The sequence below is a fragment of the Argopecten irradians genome, chromosome 12, assembly GCF_041381155.1.
Source record: "Argopecten irradians isolate NY chromosome 12, Ai_NY, whole genome shotgun sequence".
Taxonomy (NCBI): domain Eukaryota; kingdom Metazoa; phylum Mollusca; class Bivalvia; order Pectinida; family Pectinidae; genus Argopecten; species Argopecten irradians.
In genome coordinates, this window is record NC_091145.1 from 9400449 (window position 1) to 9420228 (window position 19780).

At 34.1% G+C, this 19780-nt stretch overlaps 2 protein-coding genes across 2 annotated transcripts in view; one reads left to right on the forward strand and one right to left on the reverse strand.

The window, feature by feature from the left end:
- LOC138336706 (DCC-interacting protein 13-alpha-like) overlaps positions 1-10513 on the reverse strand; it is a 63874-nt gene extending 53361 nt beyond the window's left edge. Inside the window, exons 1-7 of the mRNA XM_069286258.1 lie at positions 10346-10513; positions 2272-2370; positions 1922-1981; positions 1641-1712; positions 1174-1261; positions 698-739; positions 383-495 (exon numbers count right to left, since the gene is read on the reverse strand). Of these exons, the coding sequence (XP_069142359.1) occupies positions 383-495; positions 698-739; positions 1174-1261; positions 1641-1712; positions 1922-1981; positions 2272-2370; positions 10346-10399 (528 nt within the window). The 5' untranslated portion in view covers positions 10400-10513. The remainder of the gene's footprint in view (positions 1-382; positions 496-697; positions 740-1173; positions 1262-1640; positions 1713-1921; positions 1982-2271; positions 2371-10345) is intronic.
- A 162-nt stretch (positions 10514-10675) lies between these two features.
- On the forward strand, positions 10676-18079 carry LOC138336211 (26S proteasome non-ATPase regulatory subunit 6-like). Its single transcript, XM_069285588.1, is given in 9 exon segments — positions 10676-10852; positions 11816-12021; positions 14214-14359; positions 14884-15103; positions 15503-15533; positions 15536-15604; positions 15989-16157; positions 17173-17278; positions 17799-18079. Coding segments are annotated over 9 exon segments (1161 nt in total). The 5' UTR covers positions 10676-10707; the 3' UTR covers positions 17868-18079.
- The last annotated feature ends 1701 nt before the right edge of the window (positions 18080-19780 follow it).

Consider the following 19780-nt stretch of genomic DNA (forward strand, 5'->3'; position numbering starts at 1 on the left):
TTTGCGACCGAAACATCATTCTTTTCAGAGAAAAGGAAGCGAGTTTCACTCACAAAATAATGACGTCACGATGGGATACCTATCTGCAGAAGAAGTAACTGTGTAATATGCAAAGACGGAATATGGACATGCAAAGTTTTGTTGTTGAAGAAATTAAAAGGCACCGTTTGAGTAGAAACCACCCACATAACTACAGCTAGAATCTGGATACTATCCCACATACAGGTATTTGCTTACAACTTCTTGAGGTGAAGGAGGTAGAATGTCACAACTACTCTGACCAACACCTGCACCAAGAGCAATATATACATTTACTTTCACTTCAATGGAAAGTCCATGTTTTTTCTATAAACTACACTACACAGAAATGATAATAATGTACCTGATGAAATTTCTTCCTCGTTAAATACAGGTCTTGATTTGCTTCGTTCTTAGATCTCTCGTCTTCTCGTCTCTTTGGTAGCTTCATGTATTTACTTTGTGCACTGGCATGTTCTGCATAATATTAATATAAAAATAATTCACATTAGATATGAACTTTTGATATATTCTGTTGTCCTGAAGATATATGAATCAAATTCCACCAATACTGTATAAAACACTTCAAAAAAAAGAATAATTGAATGAATTTTTTTCAATAAGTTGAATTATTTTACAGGTTCCTTGAAAAAGAAATTACTGAAAACATCACACTTACCACTTGATGCAATATTGAACATTTCAAACAGTGTAGTCACCTCTGAAAGAGAAAATAACAAATTCTTGTTTACTCTGTTTGTAAAAAAAATGGTGCCTGGAATCACTCTGATATCTAAGATTGATGATCATTTCTCTAACACCGAGCGATAATCAGTAAAAACGGTTTCTTATTACAGAATGTAAATGCCTTAGAAAAATTCAAATCACAAGCCCTCCACCTCTGGGTTGTGAGTTCAAATCCCAAGTAGGGCAGTTGCCAGTAAGACCGCTGATGGTTTTTCTCTAGGTACTCTGGCTTTCCTCCACTAACAAACCTTGCATGTCCTTACATAACCCTAGCTGTTAATAGGATGTTAAACTAACAAAATCCAAACCCCAATACTAAACTGTTAAGATTTTCCCCTCTGGTCATTGTCAAACTAAATCATTAGGATTAGATTTTCCCCTGGTCCATGTTTATGAACTAATTCTCACCTTCCAGGTCAGCCTGTAGGAATTTGGTACATGGGTACATCATCGTCTCAGACAGCTGGGCAGATAGCACCTGCTGAATGGAGCTCACCTACAGAATTAAGAACAAACATCTTGTTAAAGATTTGTTTATCCATATCATCTAAGAAACCAGGTAACGATCAGTTTTTTTTAAATTCTAATACATAGTATTGATACCTAATGGACCAGAACCATTTTACATAATATCTTCCCATTGGAGCAGTATTACTACTGCCTGTACTGACTTCTGGGCTTGCTATACCGTAAAATTTTCGCTTACAATGAGATCTAAGTTCTTAACCAAGGACATTAACATCATTCTTTAAACCAAGTTTCGGTATGGCAGATATACTTACCTTTAGTTCAGAATTCTTGATAAGCATTAATTCCTACCATATTTGTCACATAATAATATTTAATCAGCATTTACTAAAAGTATTCATACTCACATCATCTAAGTAGCTGGCATACTGTTTCAATGTAGATGTTAAGATGCTATCCTCTGTTTCTAACGCAAATTTCTGAAGAAAAAAACCCAAGATTAAATGATAAAATAAAATATTCTACATATAAATAAGTTTAATTCATCCTTCAATTTACTAAGAATCTAACCAATCAGAGTGCCCTGAAAACTTATAGTAATTCTCTTTGTTTTTCATAATCTCAAGATAAGCCTAGGACTATTTATTGTCTCTGAGATAATGAGCTAATAACTATACATGATACTCACCTGTATTTCATAATCTCTGAGATGTTGGGCCAAGGACTGAGTAGCAGCACACAGCTCATTCTGCAAAGTTAAAAGATCAAATGTGTGTGTCAATGTACACTGATATGACGGTGCAATATTTTAATATTGCCAATACAGAATTGGGCCAAACAAAACAAAGATGGCAATTCCACCACCTTACACTATTTAACCTTAGATCTTTCACTTGGCAGTTTTTATATATGGTACAATAAAACAATAATAATACTTTCTATGAAAAATTTCATATTTAATGCTCCATGATTTAACTCATTCCCTCCAAATTAATGATGAAGTAACACCAACAGATTTATCACTACAAAGTAACCTACCTGAGCTTTCATGATCCTCTGACAACAGCCATGAAGACCTGCACTGTATTTCTTCAGGGCCAAAGCATCCTTTTCAAACACTGACAGCAGATGTCTTGTCTGAAACATCACGTCAAAATACAATGTACATAAGTTTCAGTATAGAGAAATAGATAGATCATCATACATGTATTGTGTTGCAATTAGCCATGATTAAAGTGTACATTATTGTCCTCATCATATCTAATTTATTTGATACCTGTTCCCAGATACAACAGGTCTAACACTAAGTCTCAGTCTCTGGACATTTTATGTTATTTATTAGAATACATGTAGTTTTTTTATCATTTCGGACTTTCTGACTATTGCATCCTTTCTTGAAGGTCAAGGTCACCTATCTGTACAAATTTAATACCCCTCAATATATGTAGCTTCTTCTAACTTAATCACTACAGGCTAAATATCAGGTCTATGGGTCTTTGGTATTTAGATCAAGCTATAAAACTAACACCCGGAAATGTCATTAAGTACACATTTATATGTTGCTGTACTCATTTAATACTATAGGTAACCATAAATATATCAAGGAGTGATGTAATCTAAATCTAATTCCAAAATATATATACAGCTGGTATCTTGTCATTATTAAACTTGAACTGATCAGCTACAATCAATTTAATCTAAAAGTGCTGACAGAACTTACTGATAGATTGACAGGTGAATTGAATTAACACACAATGACAGATGGAACAGGTGACAAATAATATAAGTGAGATCGTACTTTAATATTGTATATAGATCACACAGTAATTTAATATAACGCATGATACTGGTATAGTAACAATGGTATTCAGTTAAAGGTACAGATCATTCGAAATCAATATGTCATAATTAATATGAAAGGTAGTGCTGAGAATCAGTTGTAAAACCACAATTGATGATCGGTTGAGAACAACTTACTAATTATCAATTTTATAATCGGTTACCATTTACTCTCCTATATTTATATATCAAAGCAGTTTTAAAATCCTGATGTCAAATTTTTTTTTAGAAAGATGAACCATCAGTATGCACAAATATATCTTTAGTTAAATTTAAAGATGCTCGACCGCCGACAGAGCATAAACGATAATCATCATTTGAACAACAATTGGTTTTTAATTGTGTAAATAAATGTCTAATTAACACCAAAAAAATATTAAAAAGATTATTTGCCTTTGGTGCAGGCGCAATCAGTACTTCATGCCATATAGGATATAGTGGCATGGAATTTTTTCGGGATGCAATTAATTATTTTTCATATCTTTAACTTGAAGTAAAATAAGAAGCTGAAACTTCTCTATGTTGGTAATGGTGTATAGTAAATAACTTTTGTAACTGAAGAAAAATACTAAATCGTCTGCTCCTCTTTTTGGTAGTGAAAAAATACCATTTGTCATCGGTGGAGCATCATTAATGTAATTGTGAATCTAGGACATTTTGAATCGTTAAGATTTGGCATAAATTTTACATGAAACAGGTACAGAATAGTATGAAATAAGCATCAACTACCTGTCATTTAAAGACTGATTATTGATAAAAATTGAAAATCAGTCCAACACTAATTATAATCAGTATACATGTAAACATGTATATCTTTTTCAGCATCCATGATCATCAGCCTCATCTTCTCCCAAACTGTCACTCGCTTTTCTATATCATCTATTTCCCTATTTCTCATGATTGTCCAAGTCCTTTCTAACCTCCCCTCCCAAACTCAGAAAAGACTTTGGCCTCTTATTCCCATAACGCCATTGTAACTCAAACATTTGGAGTACAATACAAGTGGGGTCAACTAAACCGTTATTTATCTGTACCTTGATTTGGTTTGTTTACTGTATTCGACCCAATAAGCGCCCAGGGCATTTGCAAAAAATGAAAAGAATGAAAAGGTGCTAATAGAACGAAATTGTATTGCACTTCTATACAGTATTGTGTAGTTTTGGTCTTAATTCATGCCTGCGCAATTGAATTGAAGGCCTCAAAAAGGGGAAGGGGCGCTTATAGGGACATGGGCGCTAATTGGATTGAGTATGGTAAATCAATGTACATGTCCCATTATATACAGCCAGGGTCAATTAAGGATATGCTAGGCTTAGATGGTGGGTGGAGCTGTAGTCCCCAGAGAAAAACCACAGACCAGTGATAAGTACCTGGCAACTGATCCACATCAGATTCGAACTTGCGACCCAGAGGTTGATGGCTTGTAGTAATGATCATTTGTACCTTACTTTCCAATTTGACCCCACTCGAGTTGTACTCCAAATATTTGAGAAAACTTAAAATTGCTAAAAATAGGTCTAATACAGTAAAACATCTTTATAATGAACGTGCTTACAACAAATTAATGGTTATAATATAAATTTTTTTCCCTTCAGGGCACCAATAACATTATTGATATGTGTGTATAACGAACTATGCATATAGCACAGTAATTTCTTTGGTTCCTAGGGGTTCTAATGTCTTTTTTTCTCCATTATTGTTGTGTTTTACTGTAGAAGTAACAGTTAAAATTAATACTAGTCACAATGTATTTACGTCGTAGCTAGAGGGATCGTCTCTTTACTTGATCTGTTGAATGTCAGACTATATTAAGCAAGAAGTCCAGAGTTTGATCCTCAGCGGAGGCAATGATTAAATTTGTATAAAAAAGTCTTTCTTACTATTTCATAGATTTTTTTTTTCTTACAAAAATCAATAAGATCTTTATCTTCTTGGTTCTTCAACTTGGGGTTTGAACTAGACAGATTCTCACAAAGCATGAAATCAATATCCTGATTTACCAGGTACATGTACAAATGTGTAATACACATCCAGGTCAACAACTATAACATGCATATTTTAAACATTCACGAAATGCACAGAGGCACTCAAATGTGATCATCAATATGTATCAAAACATGCTACAGACTATATATAATTCAACAAGGTGTGAATTTTAGTACTTTTGATTCAAATTACAGACAGAAATCTGTAATTAAACTCCTCAACAATTTTTAAATTCAAACAGGTAAATAATTTTATGACTTCACACTGTTCAATTAAACCTACACCCAGGCCATCTTAGTTATACAATACCTCAATATTTACCTCACAATAAACATTGACAATACACCAGCTGCCCTTAACAATGGAATCTATCTTAATTGTCTTACTACTGTTGTTGTACATAGGCTTTTACCTTTCCTGTTGACAAGACCCAGTAATATAACAAATAGAGCTTACTTCTTATTTTGATATGGTAAACTTAAAGTTTGCTCCATTGTCATATAACCTAAAATTTTGATAATAAGCCGTGGCTTATATTCTTTTTTGGTAGAAAATCCCAGGCTTATTGTCAGGACCAGCCTACTTTCAAGCCCGTCTTATTTCCAAAGTCATTTATCCTGTAAGGTATGATAGGCTTACTTAGGAGATTGGCTTGCTTTCGAAACATTTCGTCAGTATTTGAATTGAATATTAAAGCTAAAACAAAACAATTATATCAAAAAATACATAATTGATTAAAAATACATAAAGTCTGTATGATAATTAATACAAACATCCATTTATTTATACATATGCATGCATTTATGCATATATAATAAGTTTTTAGATGTTTTAGATATTTTCCTTGAAAGAAATCCAACCGACCTATTTTCGAATCAGCCTTATTATCGAGATTATAGGGCAAATTTCCACTGGGTATTGCCTCTGGATATTGCCTCTGGTTATTGCCCATATCTAATTCTAGAAAGTGTATATAATATATTATTGTGTCTCTTTGTAAATATGGAAATCTTGCCTCTTTACTGTACTACCTCACTGAAGCTGGCAAATGTCCCACACGGGATTTGAACTCTTGATATATAACAATTGGCCTTCTACCTCTGGGTCATGAGATCAAATCTAACTTGGCCACTGTGGCCCCACACTCGAGTGCAACAAAAGGCTATACATGTATATTCATTACTATATATATAACTATGACGATACTCAAACTGCCAGAGTCATGTAAGGACGTGTCAGGTTTGTTAGTGGAGGAAAGCCAGAGTTCCCGGAGAAAAACCACCGATCAGTGGTCAGTACCTTGCAATTGCCCCACACGTGCACATGGGATTCTAACTCGCGACCCAGAGGTGGAGGGTTTGTGGTAATATGTTGAGATATCTAAACCACTTGGCCACCGTGGCCCCCTTTTTCCATTGTTCTGTCGCGATCGTCATGCCTTCACTTTGTGATTACATGTAGAATGTAGTGCAATACACAAACCTATATCCCTAAGTCAGACATCCCTGACTAAATAAGTATACATGTACCGGTATATGGAACTAAATTAGACTGCATCTTTTAACCATCTAATTGCTTTCTTGCCTTGAAGATATTCTGTAATCTAATTGTTTCAGACAGTGTATCTTTCTGTCTGCGTTAGATAGAAGTGGCAGATCAATATATTTCACCATGCTATACACGTTTTAATTGTGTTCAGCTTCCAACGACACACAAACGTTACATGTCAGAATCTACTGTCATTTATCCCATTAGGCACTTCATTGTGTTTCGCAGTGATCTCTAATTAAATCCTATGTCAGGGGAAATCATGTTACTTTATGTGCTCAATCTTCATAGTCTACATCTTCTGATGAAAACTTACATACAAAGCTTATCAGTAAACACTTTGACAGATTTTAATAGAAAATCTGAGCAAAACTCCAGAGATCACTACTTTAAAGAGAATATCCTACACTTTGAATACCATCCTCTGATTGTGCCAAAGGGTCAACTAAACCCAAATCACAAATATATTTATGGCTTCTTTTGTGAAAAGAAGCTGAATAACAAAGCAGCGGCTTCCCTTAACTTTTGAATGTGATGTCAGATATATTATTATGTATGCTTCCATGTCAAATTTAAATTACAAATATATACACTATGTAATTATATAACAACATATTGACCTAAGTGAAACCTTAAAAGAATGTGTACAATGAATATTCCCATGACAAAAAGTTAATGAGAGATCGAGAGAACCCAAATAAATGCAGATCAACAGAGATAAACAAAAGGATGAATTGAAGAAATAACATATACTGTATTTGTCGTAATTAGCGCCCAGGGCGCTTAAAAAATTGTAACAAAGGGGGGCGCTTATTAATGAACCAAAATGTAATTAAGTTGTGAATGAAAGAAGTCAGTCATTTTTTAAATATGTCTGTTCTCATGGTACATTAATTTGTTACAGTAAACATGCTTATACTTTTTATCCTTTGAGACACATTATTATGTTGTGATTCAAAGGTAAAAAGACTCGCAACTCGCAAGTTCATGTGATATAAGATTGAATGCTGATGTTATAGGCATTGTATGTTGTAACTTGTAAGACATTGTTATATCCATGGGATGGGGGCATTTATACAACTTCAACTCTTCTCCAGCAAAAGGGAAGGCGCTTATAGGGGGAGGGGTGCTAATCAAGGCAAATATGGTATGCATAGGGAATACCACTACTACCCTTGGGCCTTGGTATAAACATTATACTCTTAATACAACTGCATTAGAATATAACAAATGACTGATAAGGTTACCATGGGTTTGAAATGTGATCAGTGGAATATTGATACAGGGAAAAGAAAACGAAATTAATTAAAGTTGTTCATAATGAAATAGCAATTCACACAAGAGGTCCATTGACCTTAAAAGTACCCTCAGTTGTTAAATTCCTCAAAAATGTGAACAATTTTGCCAAATAAATTTTTTAGGTCATTAGCTCATTGCCCTATATTTTTTAATAACTTTCTGTATTAAAATAACAATTTAATCAGACCAAATTGTTTACTCATTTGATAAATCCATACTCAAACTAGTGGTGTTATTAACCAATTTCAGCTATATAATATGTATACATACCCCGTTTCACCAAAATCAATGTTTTATTAAAGTTATCAAGGGTTCAAAGGTCATTAAGGTACAAAGACAATAACTGTCACTAACATTTAAATCAGACCCAATTTCAATCTTTTTTTCATTTGTCAATACAAAGCAATGATAATTGAGTATGGTATTAATGTTGAAATACTTCACGGCTGAAAATTAACATTTTTTCTCTATCAAATACAGAAGCAGACGAATTAGTATTTCTCTTTAGTTACAAAGGTTACTTACTTTACACCATTACCACCATTGAAAATATTAAAAAAAAATTTGCCTCCTGAAAAAATTCTGAGGCACTACCGGTATGTCTTTGTCCTATATGGAATAAAGTACTGATTGCACATATACCAAAGGCAAAATAACTTATTTTATAATATTTTTTTGTGTTATTTAGTAGGGCTGCAGCGGTTCACCGGTATATTGGGGTATTGCAATGCACCACCAAAAAATATTGTACCGCCATACAGTTTACCTGTATCGGTTTTTTACGATATATTTTCTTAATATCATAATTTCATTAATTTGATATAATTAAAACGTCCTGTCATTAAAACAAAACCAGCAAGTTGTATCTGTTTTCCTTTCCGATAATATGAAGCCATGTACGTATCCCTTTCGTTTTCATTCGATTCCGATGTCGATCAAATGTTTGTAACTAACATGTATAATGTTCAAATGATTCAAACATTTGCATGACGTTGAATATAAACAATATGACATTAGGCTAGTTCCTGAAATATTATCAAGCTGATTCGCTCCATCAATCAACAATACCAGAATAATTCTCTAAACATGTTTAAGGCCCGGTGAATACATGGCTGCAGAGATTTTGCCAGCTATTTCAGGCTTCATCATCCGCCGCCATTTTCGAATTCCTACACGTGTCAAAACAACACTGCAAGCCCTTTGAAGTTTAATGACGATCGTAAGCTTATTTTGCCAGGACAATTGTATGTAAATCTGTTCATTATTTAGGTTCAAAAGTGTAAATATTTGCAGACACTATCATGTTTAGTTATTGCATTATTAGGTTATGGTCGTCTGTAGCCTAGCTTTTTCACAAATTGGCTCGTATTTTTTAAAACAAGAACCTTACATTTGAACATTTTTTTTACTCAACAACACGGTTGAAATCGATGTAAAACTACATAACATAACACTGTATGTTTGTATAATGTAAAGGGTGTTTTATCGATCGTTTAGCTGTTTCTCAAAGATTCACGTGTCGATCTAACGTAAACAAAACCTAATATTGGAATATTTTTTGTTATTAAACAATTAAAACCGATTTACAACTTCAAAAATAATTACTTGTTGTTCGTTTTATGTGTAAATAATTTACCTATTTATCAAGTAAACGAAACAATATCTATTTGCCTGTTCACATGTATGTGGGGGGGGGGGGGGGGGGAGTCAAACGGAGGTGCTAAATGCCAACCCTGCCTATTCGAATACTCTGGTTATTTGAATATTTTCTTCTGGAAAATGACTTATTCAAATAAGCGGAATCCTCTGTAGTGAATATGGTCTCTGTCACTGCAACTGATGGAGCAGGCTTCTTTGGCTCAGTCAGTAGAGCCATTTGTTTATCATGCCAGAGCCACTTGTACAATTCCTTGTATTATATTCTGAATTGTGTATCAATCCTACAGTTCCCACATCAACCCCCCAAAAAAATAGATAAAATCAAAGAATCGTATAGTGATGTACCATCTGTGCTATACATCAGATCACAACAAATCAATGGACTACACACTAAACCTATGATGAAATCTGTAGACACAAAAAAAGAATGAGTCATCTGTATTTATAATACATGTATATGACTGCTAAAATTCCTAGTCCTACACATTCTGACAGAAGGACATATTGTATACCATAAATACATATTAGGCCTATTATTGATTTTAATCATGGACTATTTTTCCATTCATACTTCAATTTCAGACACATTTCGAAATACTAGTTAGGAAGCTTAACATAAAAACATTAGAATGTCAGTGAAAAGTCAATTTGACAACTTGTCAAGTTGTCAGATATGGACGAATTAAATGCATTTAAACAGTATCGTAGTCTGTAGGCCAACTACCTGCTGTTCACTAAACCCAATTTGTACCCCTCCCCCCTTTCAAAAGTCTTAAGATACCTGAGGGCTGTCTTCCAGTGCATCCTCCAGATGCAATTTTTCGATGCCAGGCATGACAACTTGTCTCCTCTAAACGTCAACTGCTACCGAAGAATCTTTAGCATCAGCAATTTCCGATTATTTTGACAGTCAACTGTGGTCTGCTACAGAAAGCACTTGCCGAATACAGCAGCTCCGCAGTTAAAATATTTAGTTTCCTTTCGCTCAAATTACGACAAATATTTTTATTTGAGAAATAAATCGACCTAAAATAATTTAATATAATTTAACTGCTAATTATATTATTGATATCACATTTTAATTTTATTTATTCCTAAAATAGGTGATACGGAGAAAATAGCACATCCACTTCCGTTTACAAAATGCCGGTTGAAGATTTGGAAGAAGAGGGTCTTGCCAAAAACCCTAATTTTGAGCACGCACAATGGAAATATTTACTCGGAACGAGCAAATACAAAAATGACAAAGATTTACGTCGAAGACTACTAGAGGCCATTGAATCAAATAGTGAGAAATTTCGAATACACTCATTTGTTTTCTTCAAATTTTGCTTGTCATCACACAGTGTGCTGTTTGTAGTAGTCAAGTCATTGTTATCCAAAATACAACTTATGATTAACCTGGACATTCAAAAGACTTTTCTTCATGAAGATTAAAAGTAGTTTTGTAATTTGAGCAAGATATTACTGTATGAATTTATAAAAAAAGGGATGGGGTAGAATGAAAGAAAAATATGTAAAATAAAAATATGCTGATTTTTATTTGCATGAAAAGTTACTCTATTTAGTAAAAAATGTACTCTAGAAGGACCAATATTCGTCAGGGTAATCAAATCCTCTCGGTTATCAACAAACCAGCAAGAAATAAAATGTACCAGTTTTATCAACATAGATATATAATATTTTGTCTTACTTGTACAAGTTGTCTATCAATTCGTTTTTGATCTATCACGATACAGAAGATTTCTATTGGCTGGTCACCGGGTGATGGCCGACACAATATTGACCTATTTTCGTCAGGGGGGCTGTTTGGCTTATTTCAAAAATTGAAATCATTCCAAATAAATGATGAGCAGTAGGGCACTTGTGAAATCGTGTTTAAGCTTAAAATTTCTTCTTGTTACGTCAATTTTAAGTCTTTTAACCTATTGGTCATGGAAACTGACGAACAACTCTGTATACAAAGAATAATGTTATGTTTATTTATAGATTAATGATCCTTAACGACTGATCATTTAATTTTCCTATCATTTGAATGTATACTATTCTATCGAAAACAAAAAGAATGTGTTGCAAAATTGTCTTGTCAAGAAAATATTGCAATACATCTATCATGATTAATTGTTACACCCTTTAACTCAATAAACCTTTACATAAAGTAAGGTTATATTGTACCAGTAATATGTACAAAATGGTTTTCTAATCTTGTTCTAGCTGTGTGACTTAAGTCATTGGTTTTCTTTTATTGTAGGCATGGCCCCATTCTATCAAGAAGTGTGCAAGGATCTACAATGGAAATGTGATGAGACTTTGTTAAAGAAAATGCAAAAGATAAATGAAACCGATCTTAAGGCACTAGACGCATCCATAGAAGATGCAGAGACAAATCTGGGAGAATCTGAAGTCAGAGAATTTATGTTGAAAAAGGCTGAATATTTATGTAAAATTGGAGATAAAGTAAGCACTCCTTGATAAAGTCAGATTAAATTTGTTTTTAGCCAACCATCAACAGAGGTGGGCTATTCAAATCGCTTTTTGTCCGTGTTCCATTGTCCGTCCGTCCTTCCGTCCGTTAACAATTCTTGTTACCGCTATTTTTCAGAAAGTACTGAAGGTATGTTTCTCAAATTTCATATGTAGGTTCCCCTAGGGCCCTAGTTGTTTATATTGTATTTTGGGACCAATCGGTAAACAAAATGGCCGCTAGGCCGCCATCTTGGATTTTGATAGTTAAAGTTTGTTACTGCTATTTCTCAGAATGTACTGAAGGGATCTTTCTCAAATTTCTCATGTAAGTTCCCCTAGGGGCCTAGTTGTGCATATTGCATTTTGGGACCAATCGGTCAACAAAATGGCCGCCAGGCCGCCATCTTGGATTTTGATAGTTAAAGTTTGTTACCGCAATTTCTCAGAATATACTGAAGGGATCTTTCTAAAATTTCACATGTAAGTTTCCCTAGGGGCCTAGATGTGCATATTGCATTTTGGGACCAATCGGTCAACAAAATGGCCGCCAGGCCGCCATCTTGGATTTTGATAGTTAAAGTTTGTTACCGCTATTTCTCAGAATGTACTGAAGGGATCTTTCTCAAATTTCACATGTAAGTTCCCCTAGGGGCCTAGTTGTGCATATTGCATTTTGGCACCAATCGGTTAACAAGATGGCCGACAGGCCGCCATCTTGGATTTTTATAGTTGAAAGTTTGTTACCGCTATTTCTCAGAAAGTACTGAAAGAATTTGTCTCAAATTTCATGTACAGGTTCGCCTAGGGCCCTAGTTGTGCATATTGCATTTTGGGACCGATCGGTGAACAAGATGGCCGACAGGTGGTCATCTTGGATTTTGACAATTGAAGTTTGTTACAGCTATTTCTCAGAAAGTACTGAAGGGATCTGTATCAAATTGCATGTGCAGGTTCCCCTAGGGGCTTAGTTGTGCATATTGCATTTTGGGACCGATTGATGAACAAGATGGCCGACAGGCCACCATCTTGGATTTTGATAGTTAAAGTTTGTTACCGCTATTTCTCAGAAGGAACCAAAAGTTAATTCTTCTCAAATTTCATGTACAGGTTTGCCTAGGGCCCTAATTGTGAAAATTGCATTTTGGGACCGATCGATGAACAAGATGGCTGACAGACCGCCATCTTTGATTTTGACAATTGAAGTTTGTTACAGCTATTTCTCTGAAAGTACTGAAGGGATCTGTCTCAAATTGCATGTGCAGGTTCCCCTAGGGGCCTAATTATGCATATTGCATTTTCGGACCGATCGCTGAACAAGATGGCGGACAGGACGCCATCTTGGATTTTGATAGTTAATGCTTGTTACCACTATTTCTTAGAAAGTACTGAAGGGATCTGTCTCAAATTTCATGTGCAGGTTCCCGTAGGTCCCTGGTTATGCATATTGCATTTTGGTACCGATCAGTGAACAAGATGGCCGACAGGCCGCCATCTTGGATTTTGACAATTGAAGTTTTTTTCCGCTATATCTAAGAATGTACTGAAGGGATCTGGCTCAAATTGTATGTGCAGGTTCTTCTAGGGGTCTAGTTGTGCATATTGCATTTTAGGACAGAGCAGTGAACAAGATGGTGGCAGGTAGCCATCTTGGATATTGATAATTGAAGTTTGTTACTGTTATATATCTCAGAAAGTAGTCAAAGGATCTTTCTCAAATTTCATGTGTAGTAAAAGCTTGAAAAGCAGAGAAAAGATCCTACTTTCCTTTGTCAGACAAAGATCGTTCTTAGGTGGGCGCCAAGATCCCTCTGGGATCTTTTGTTTAGATCAAATGTTGATTAGACAAATCACATCATGATAAAGTGAATTTTCCATTTTCTGCAAATCCTATAATTATATCTTCACTATAATCATAATATTAACTATAAAATTTCCATCAACATCAATCACCAGTTGTTCATAATGAGAAATTCATGTTGTGTCTACCTTATTTTTTTCTCAAAAATAACTACACCAATGGAGATAATTTCAGAACTAACCAACACAAAATTACATTGTGTTGTTTATATAAAAGGAATATCATCATTGTTTACATTAATATCGATTCATGTACAAGGAACAAAATATTTACTTTGTGCCATATTATTTAGGCCATTAATCACAATCTCGGTGTGCTTTGACAGGAAGGGTCGTTAACACAGTTCCGTAAGACGCAGGAGAAGACTGTTACCCTCGGCTACAGACTAGACTTAGTGTTCCATCTCATTAGGATGGGCCTGTATTATATGGACCATGATCTAGTCACAAGGAATCTAGAGAAGGCTCAAACGTAAGTGCTGAAGAAAATTATTATATCTAAACTTTTATTCATTTTGTTGACAGTAAGATATATTTTATTTCAAAAACATGAAAAAGATCAGACATAGCCTATATAAATTATCTTAAAAAAACTACAACAAAATGTTGGTTCTCTAAGTAACTTCTCGAAAAACCAAATTAATAACAGGACATCCAGTTGACCCTTGACTTTTAGCAGATTCAGGAGTCAAATTACAATTTCTTAGAAATCTGAAGAGTCAAAACATATGGTAAACACACACATGCGTCAAACTCAAGAGTCAAATCTGATTTTTGGGAGTTAAAAACATACTTCCAAGGGTCTACTGGATGTTATGTATAAAAAAAATTAATTCCTATTGTAGATAATGAAGTTGTCCAACTGAAGATAGATAATATTTCTTTCATTATATCTATAGATTGTTTCTTAAGAAAATGCCAAACTTTTACCATGATTTAGCTGACTGTCTTGTCAGAATCTGTAACCTCAACAATATCTGCCATTTTCCTTTCCAGTTTGATAGACGAGGGTGGCGACTGGGACCGACGAAACAGACTGAAGGTATACCGGGGAGTATATTGTATGTCCATCAGGGATTTTAAGAAGGCTGCCGGACTATTCCTGGATACGGTCGCGACTTTCACCTCATACGAGTTGATGGACTATCAAACTTTCGTAACCTACACTGTTCTTTGTGGTATGATTGCCCTAGAGCGGCCTCAACTTAGAGAAAAGGTAAGACAGGACTCATCAATAATGATAGATTTTGTATAACCTCATTTCTGCAGTTAAACGTTATAAAGTGAAATTTTTCAGCAGCAGTTAATAATTAACGTCAAACATTACAATGTTTATGAAACATTTTAAAACAAGCTAACAAGTTGTAAGAAAACATTTCATTTCTCTGATGCATTTCTTTTGGTTTTAAAATTAAAATGCTCAGATTAAAAATATATTTCTACTCCAAAAACCTATGATACTTTAATTAATTATCGAGTCTTTGGTAATATGAAAGTGATATTTTCATACATAAATTGGGATCTTATTAGGATATACTCATACTGATAATAAAGAAATGTTGTAAAAGAATAATAAAGTCTAGCAATATTATTCTGTTATCTTGGTTTTTTTCAGGTTGTCAAAGGATCTGAAATACTGGAGGTATTAATAGCTTACCTAAAATTCAGACCTACCTGTTTTCTTTGTACGATTGTCAGTATGCAGTCAGAACTTTAGGTGAGTATCCATTGTCCCGGGGTTTGTGTGTTATAGAACTTATCCTACTCAAACTTCAAATCCTGATGATGTTCTTTTTTGATTATTTTTTCTTTGATGTAGAATCATGTCGTGAACTGTAAACATGGATAATTCATGCATTGATATTTTCATAAAAGCAGCTTTCAAATGGTGTCATAATTTTTTGCAATGTAGGTCTATAGTTAACTTAACGGTATCCATATATCAAGATTTGAATTTGTTGATATATTTGCATATGGATATACAATAAAAATAATGTATTAGTGGACAATTTCCATGCAGCAATTAATTCTACTTTTACAGTAAATTACCATATTGACCTATAAAAAGGTGCATAATCTATAAATACCTTCACCATTTCAGCCCAAATGGAAGATACTATGAAGTATGATCGGTTCCTGTCCCCACACTACCGATACTACACACGTGAGATGAGGATCATAGCCTACACACAGCTCCTAGAATCCTACAGAAGTCTGGCCCTAGATTACATGGCAGATGCTTTTGGAGTATCCGTAGACTTCATAGACCAGTAAGTGTCATAATACATTATTGGTGTTGCTAAAGTCAGACAATCCTTACTAGATTCCGCCTTCATCCGCCTTCAGCCTCCACTCGCTGAAGGCTTTAGACTTTATGACATTTGTTTCCTTCATCTTCTTGTATCTTCTATTGCTTATTCTATATCATGTGACAATGATTGTTTTATGTGTGTCTTGATTTAATGGCAGACTGCCTTGAAATTTTGACAACAGTTTTTTGTCTACACTTTTGAAAAAACTTACTTGCCCCATATTGTGGTGTTGTGTAAAAGGAAATTTCAAATGTATATTTTCCCTTGTTAAGAGATTTTTAAGTACACTTGTATTTTGCAAGCATTGGAATGTTGTAAGTTCAAACAACAATTTTCAAAAGCAGCAGTATTAGAAGTTACTGGATACAAAATAAACAAAAATCTACATCATTACTTATTGCTGATTTGTAGTAAGAGAAGCAAAGTAATTTCTCAATTTTCTCTTTACCTTGGAAAAAATTATTTTTGTTTAAAGTTTAATGTAATTATCAGTACTTTTTTATCTACCTGGTAGTGTTAGCTTACACCGTTGCTGTTTGGAGCTTTCTGTTACTAGATGAATATTTTAATACCTATCTAATCTTGTTTTATCTAGAGAGTTAGCCCGTTTAATACCTATCTAATCTTGTTTTATCTAGAGAGTTAGCCCGTTTAATACCTATCTAATCTTGTTTTATCTAGAGAGTTAGCCCGTTTAATACCTATCTAATCTTGTTTTATCTAGAGAGTTAGCCCGTTTAATACCTATCTAATCTTGTTTTATCTAGAGAGTTAGCCCGTTTAATACCTATCTAATCTTGTTTTATCTAGAGAGTTAGCCCGTTTAATACCTATCTAATCTTGTTTTATCTAGAGAGTTAGCCCGTTTCTAATCTTGTTTTATCTAGAGAGTTAGCCCATTTAATACCTATCTAATCTTGTTTTATTTAGAGAGTTAGCCTGTTTAATACCTATCTAATCTTGTTTTATCTAGAGAGTTAGCCCGTTTCATTGCTGCTGGACGTCTACATTGTAAGATTGACAAAGTAAAGGGCATTGTGGTGACAAACCGACCAGACAACAAGAACTGGCAGTATCAGGTAAGTAACTCTGCCTATACATAATTACATCGTATGAGTCTCGTTATCATTTCAACAATCTTAACCTCGTGGAGGAAAAACATTTTTCATCCTGATGTGTATGTTTGTAGGGTGGGGGTATAGGGTATGGTGTAAGTATATACAGTCAAACCTTCCTGAACGACCAATTCTTCTAAAGACCACCTGTTTCTTAGGGTCCCAAATGACCATTTATAATTTTATTTGACCTGTGTATAACGACCACTTTGCTATAGACACCATTTTTCCTTTGTCCCTTGGGAGATGTTCATAGATAGGTTTAACTGTACATCCTTAGGTCTTTCTTGTTTCATTCCTTTTTTACTGTCCAGAAATTATATAGAGGCTTGTAGAATATTAATTTTGTAGTTAGTTTACATTAATTCAATTTCATCATTGTCTTTAAGTTTGGAAAATTTAGAGACTTTCATCAACAAATTCTGAATATAAATGTTCTGATGACTGAATATACATTATAGTATCAACCTTTTGTTTCTTTCAGGCTACTATAAAACAAGGAGACATCTTATTGAATCGAGTACAGAAACTGAGTCGTATCATCAACATCTAACGATAAGACTAACCCCTGGAAGTGCTTCATCTCAATAGGAACATTGGTTTATATAGACATTCTACCATTTAACAGTGATATTACCATTGTTCTCTGTATACAATACAGAGTTGGCAAACACGACCATCATTCATTGTTTGTACAAATCACACACAAAAAAATATTGAAAAATCCAAAAAAATAAATAAAGATAGATAATGTTTTCTACAACACTTATGGTTTTGAGTTTTCTATCAGGCAACAGGCTAGTGTAAACCATATAACCAGTTATTTTACCACTTCATATTTTCACCATTGAAGAATAAATCACGCACTGATTCATATATCAGGGTTTTCTCTCTGGTACACATTACATGTATCTTTAGTTTTTTATTAGACATTTCTAACAACGACAGAGACACGAACTCGGAGTACGACTTCGACGGCTTGAGGGGTCATCTCACAATGCATAACAATTTATTATTAACATCTCTTTGTACCTTTTTCTTACACTATATTTACATGTTCGTTGATTGCGGAGCATTTATAGTATTTACATTTAAAATTGTAGTTTTTCAGCGTCATAGAAACTACGATAAAACTCAAAGATCCACACATAATCGTGTACACTTATCTCGGTTGAGATGCGTATACTATAGCTGGATATATATATATACTATCATATGAACAAGCCATTTCGTCACATCATGCATATGCTACAAAAAGATTATGTTAGCTCCAGACGATATTTTATTTTACCTTTATGATTGGCCAATCCAAGAGTTCACTGGAACTTGAGATCTTATGGCAACTTAGTGCTACATGAAATTTTTTTTATCTATTCCTTAATGTAAAATTTGCATTTCAATTCCATCCAGACATCGTGCGTATATCGTGTGAGAAGCTCAGGGGTCGCTTACCCGCTTGGTCTGTTTTCAAATATTAAGCAATTTAGAGATACATGTATTATGAAATAAGTAAAACCGAAAGAAACATGGAAATCAATAAATCAAATTAAGTAGCGCTTTTTAAAAAAGAAAGAAACTTTGAAACTCATCCTCAATCAAAATATTTATGTTAACTTTTTCCAATGGCATTGACTCCACTAACCATTTTTTACACAAATGTAATAAACATATGAGTGCATAATGATAGTACAGCGAGAAAAAATGATTCTGTTGGTGGGAATTAATGCAAACGTCACTCTCTGCAATCGCAATACTTCATGAAAAGAAAATGACTTCCGATTGAATAGGCTGTTAAATCTTAGAAGTTGTCAATGGCTTGATGCAAGGATGACAAATATTTGTTGGACACATGGGCACATTTTTATTTATAGCTTCAATACAATATCCATAAGGAATACTTTTTTTTAATTTTGTAGAGATTTTTGATAGTGAGACAGTGTTATTGTAAAATAACAAAATTAAAACTTTTTTGAAGATATAAAATAATGCTTAATCAAGGTCATAATAAATACTCTTGATAATAATATTTTATTTGTCATTAAAGTGGTATGGTGACTGCGGCTGATGTGTATTATAAAAAGAAATAAAAAAAAAAATAATGAAGAAAAGTAAAAATAATATAGCATTAGTGAGGAAAATTTTGCATGAAACATTTTGAGATGATCCCTGAAACCAGTCGAAGTTGGCCTCTGAGTCCGTGTCTGATCGATGTTAGAAATGTCTATTAGGCTCATCGTCGGAGACCCATGGGTGATCGCACTACACTACTATAAGTGAAGCGTAGTGTAGTGCTATGACAAGTGGGTCTCCGACGATGTATAAGGCTATGTGTGATAATACAATCTTGTAGCTACATGTCATCAAGCTGTGGAAATGTAAGAATAATACTGGTGTAATGGAAAAGTAAAAAGTCTTTAGTTTGGAAAGATTAACATTAAATTTTGCAGATTTAAAAATTGTCTGGAA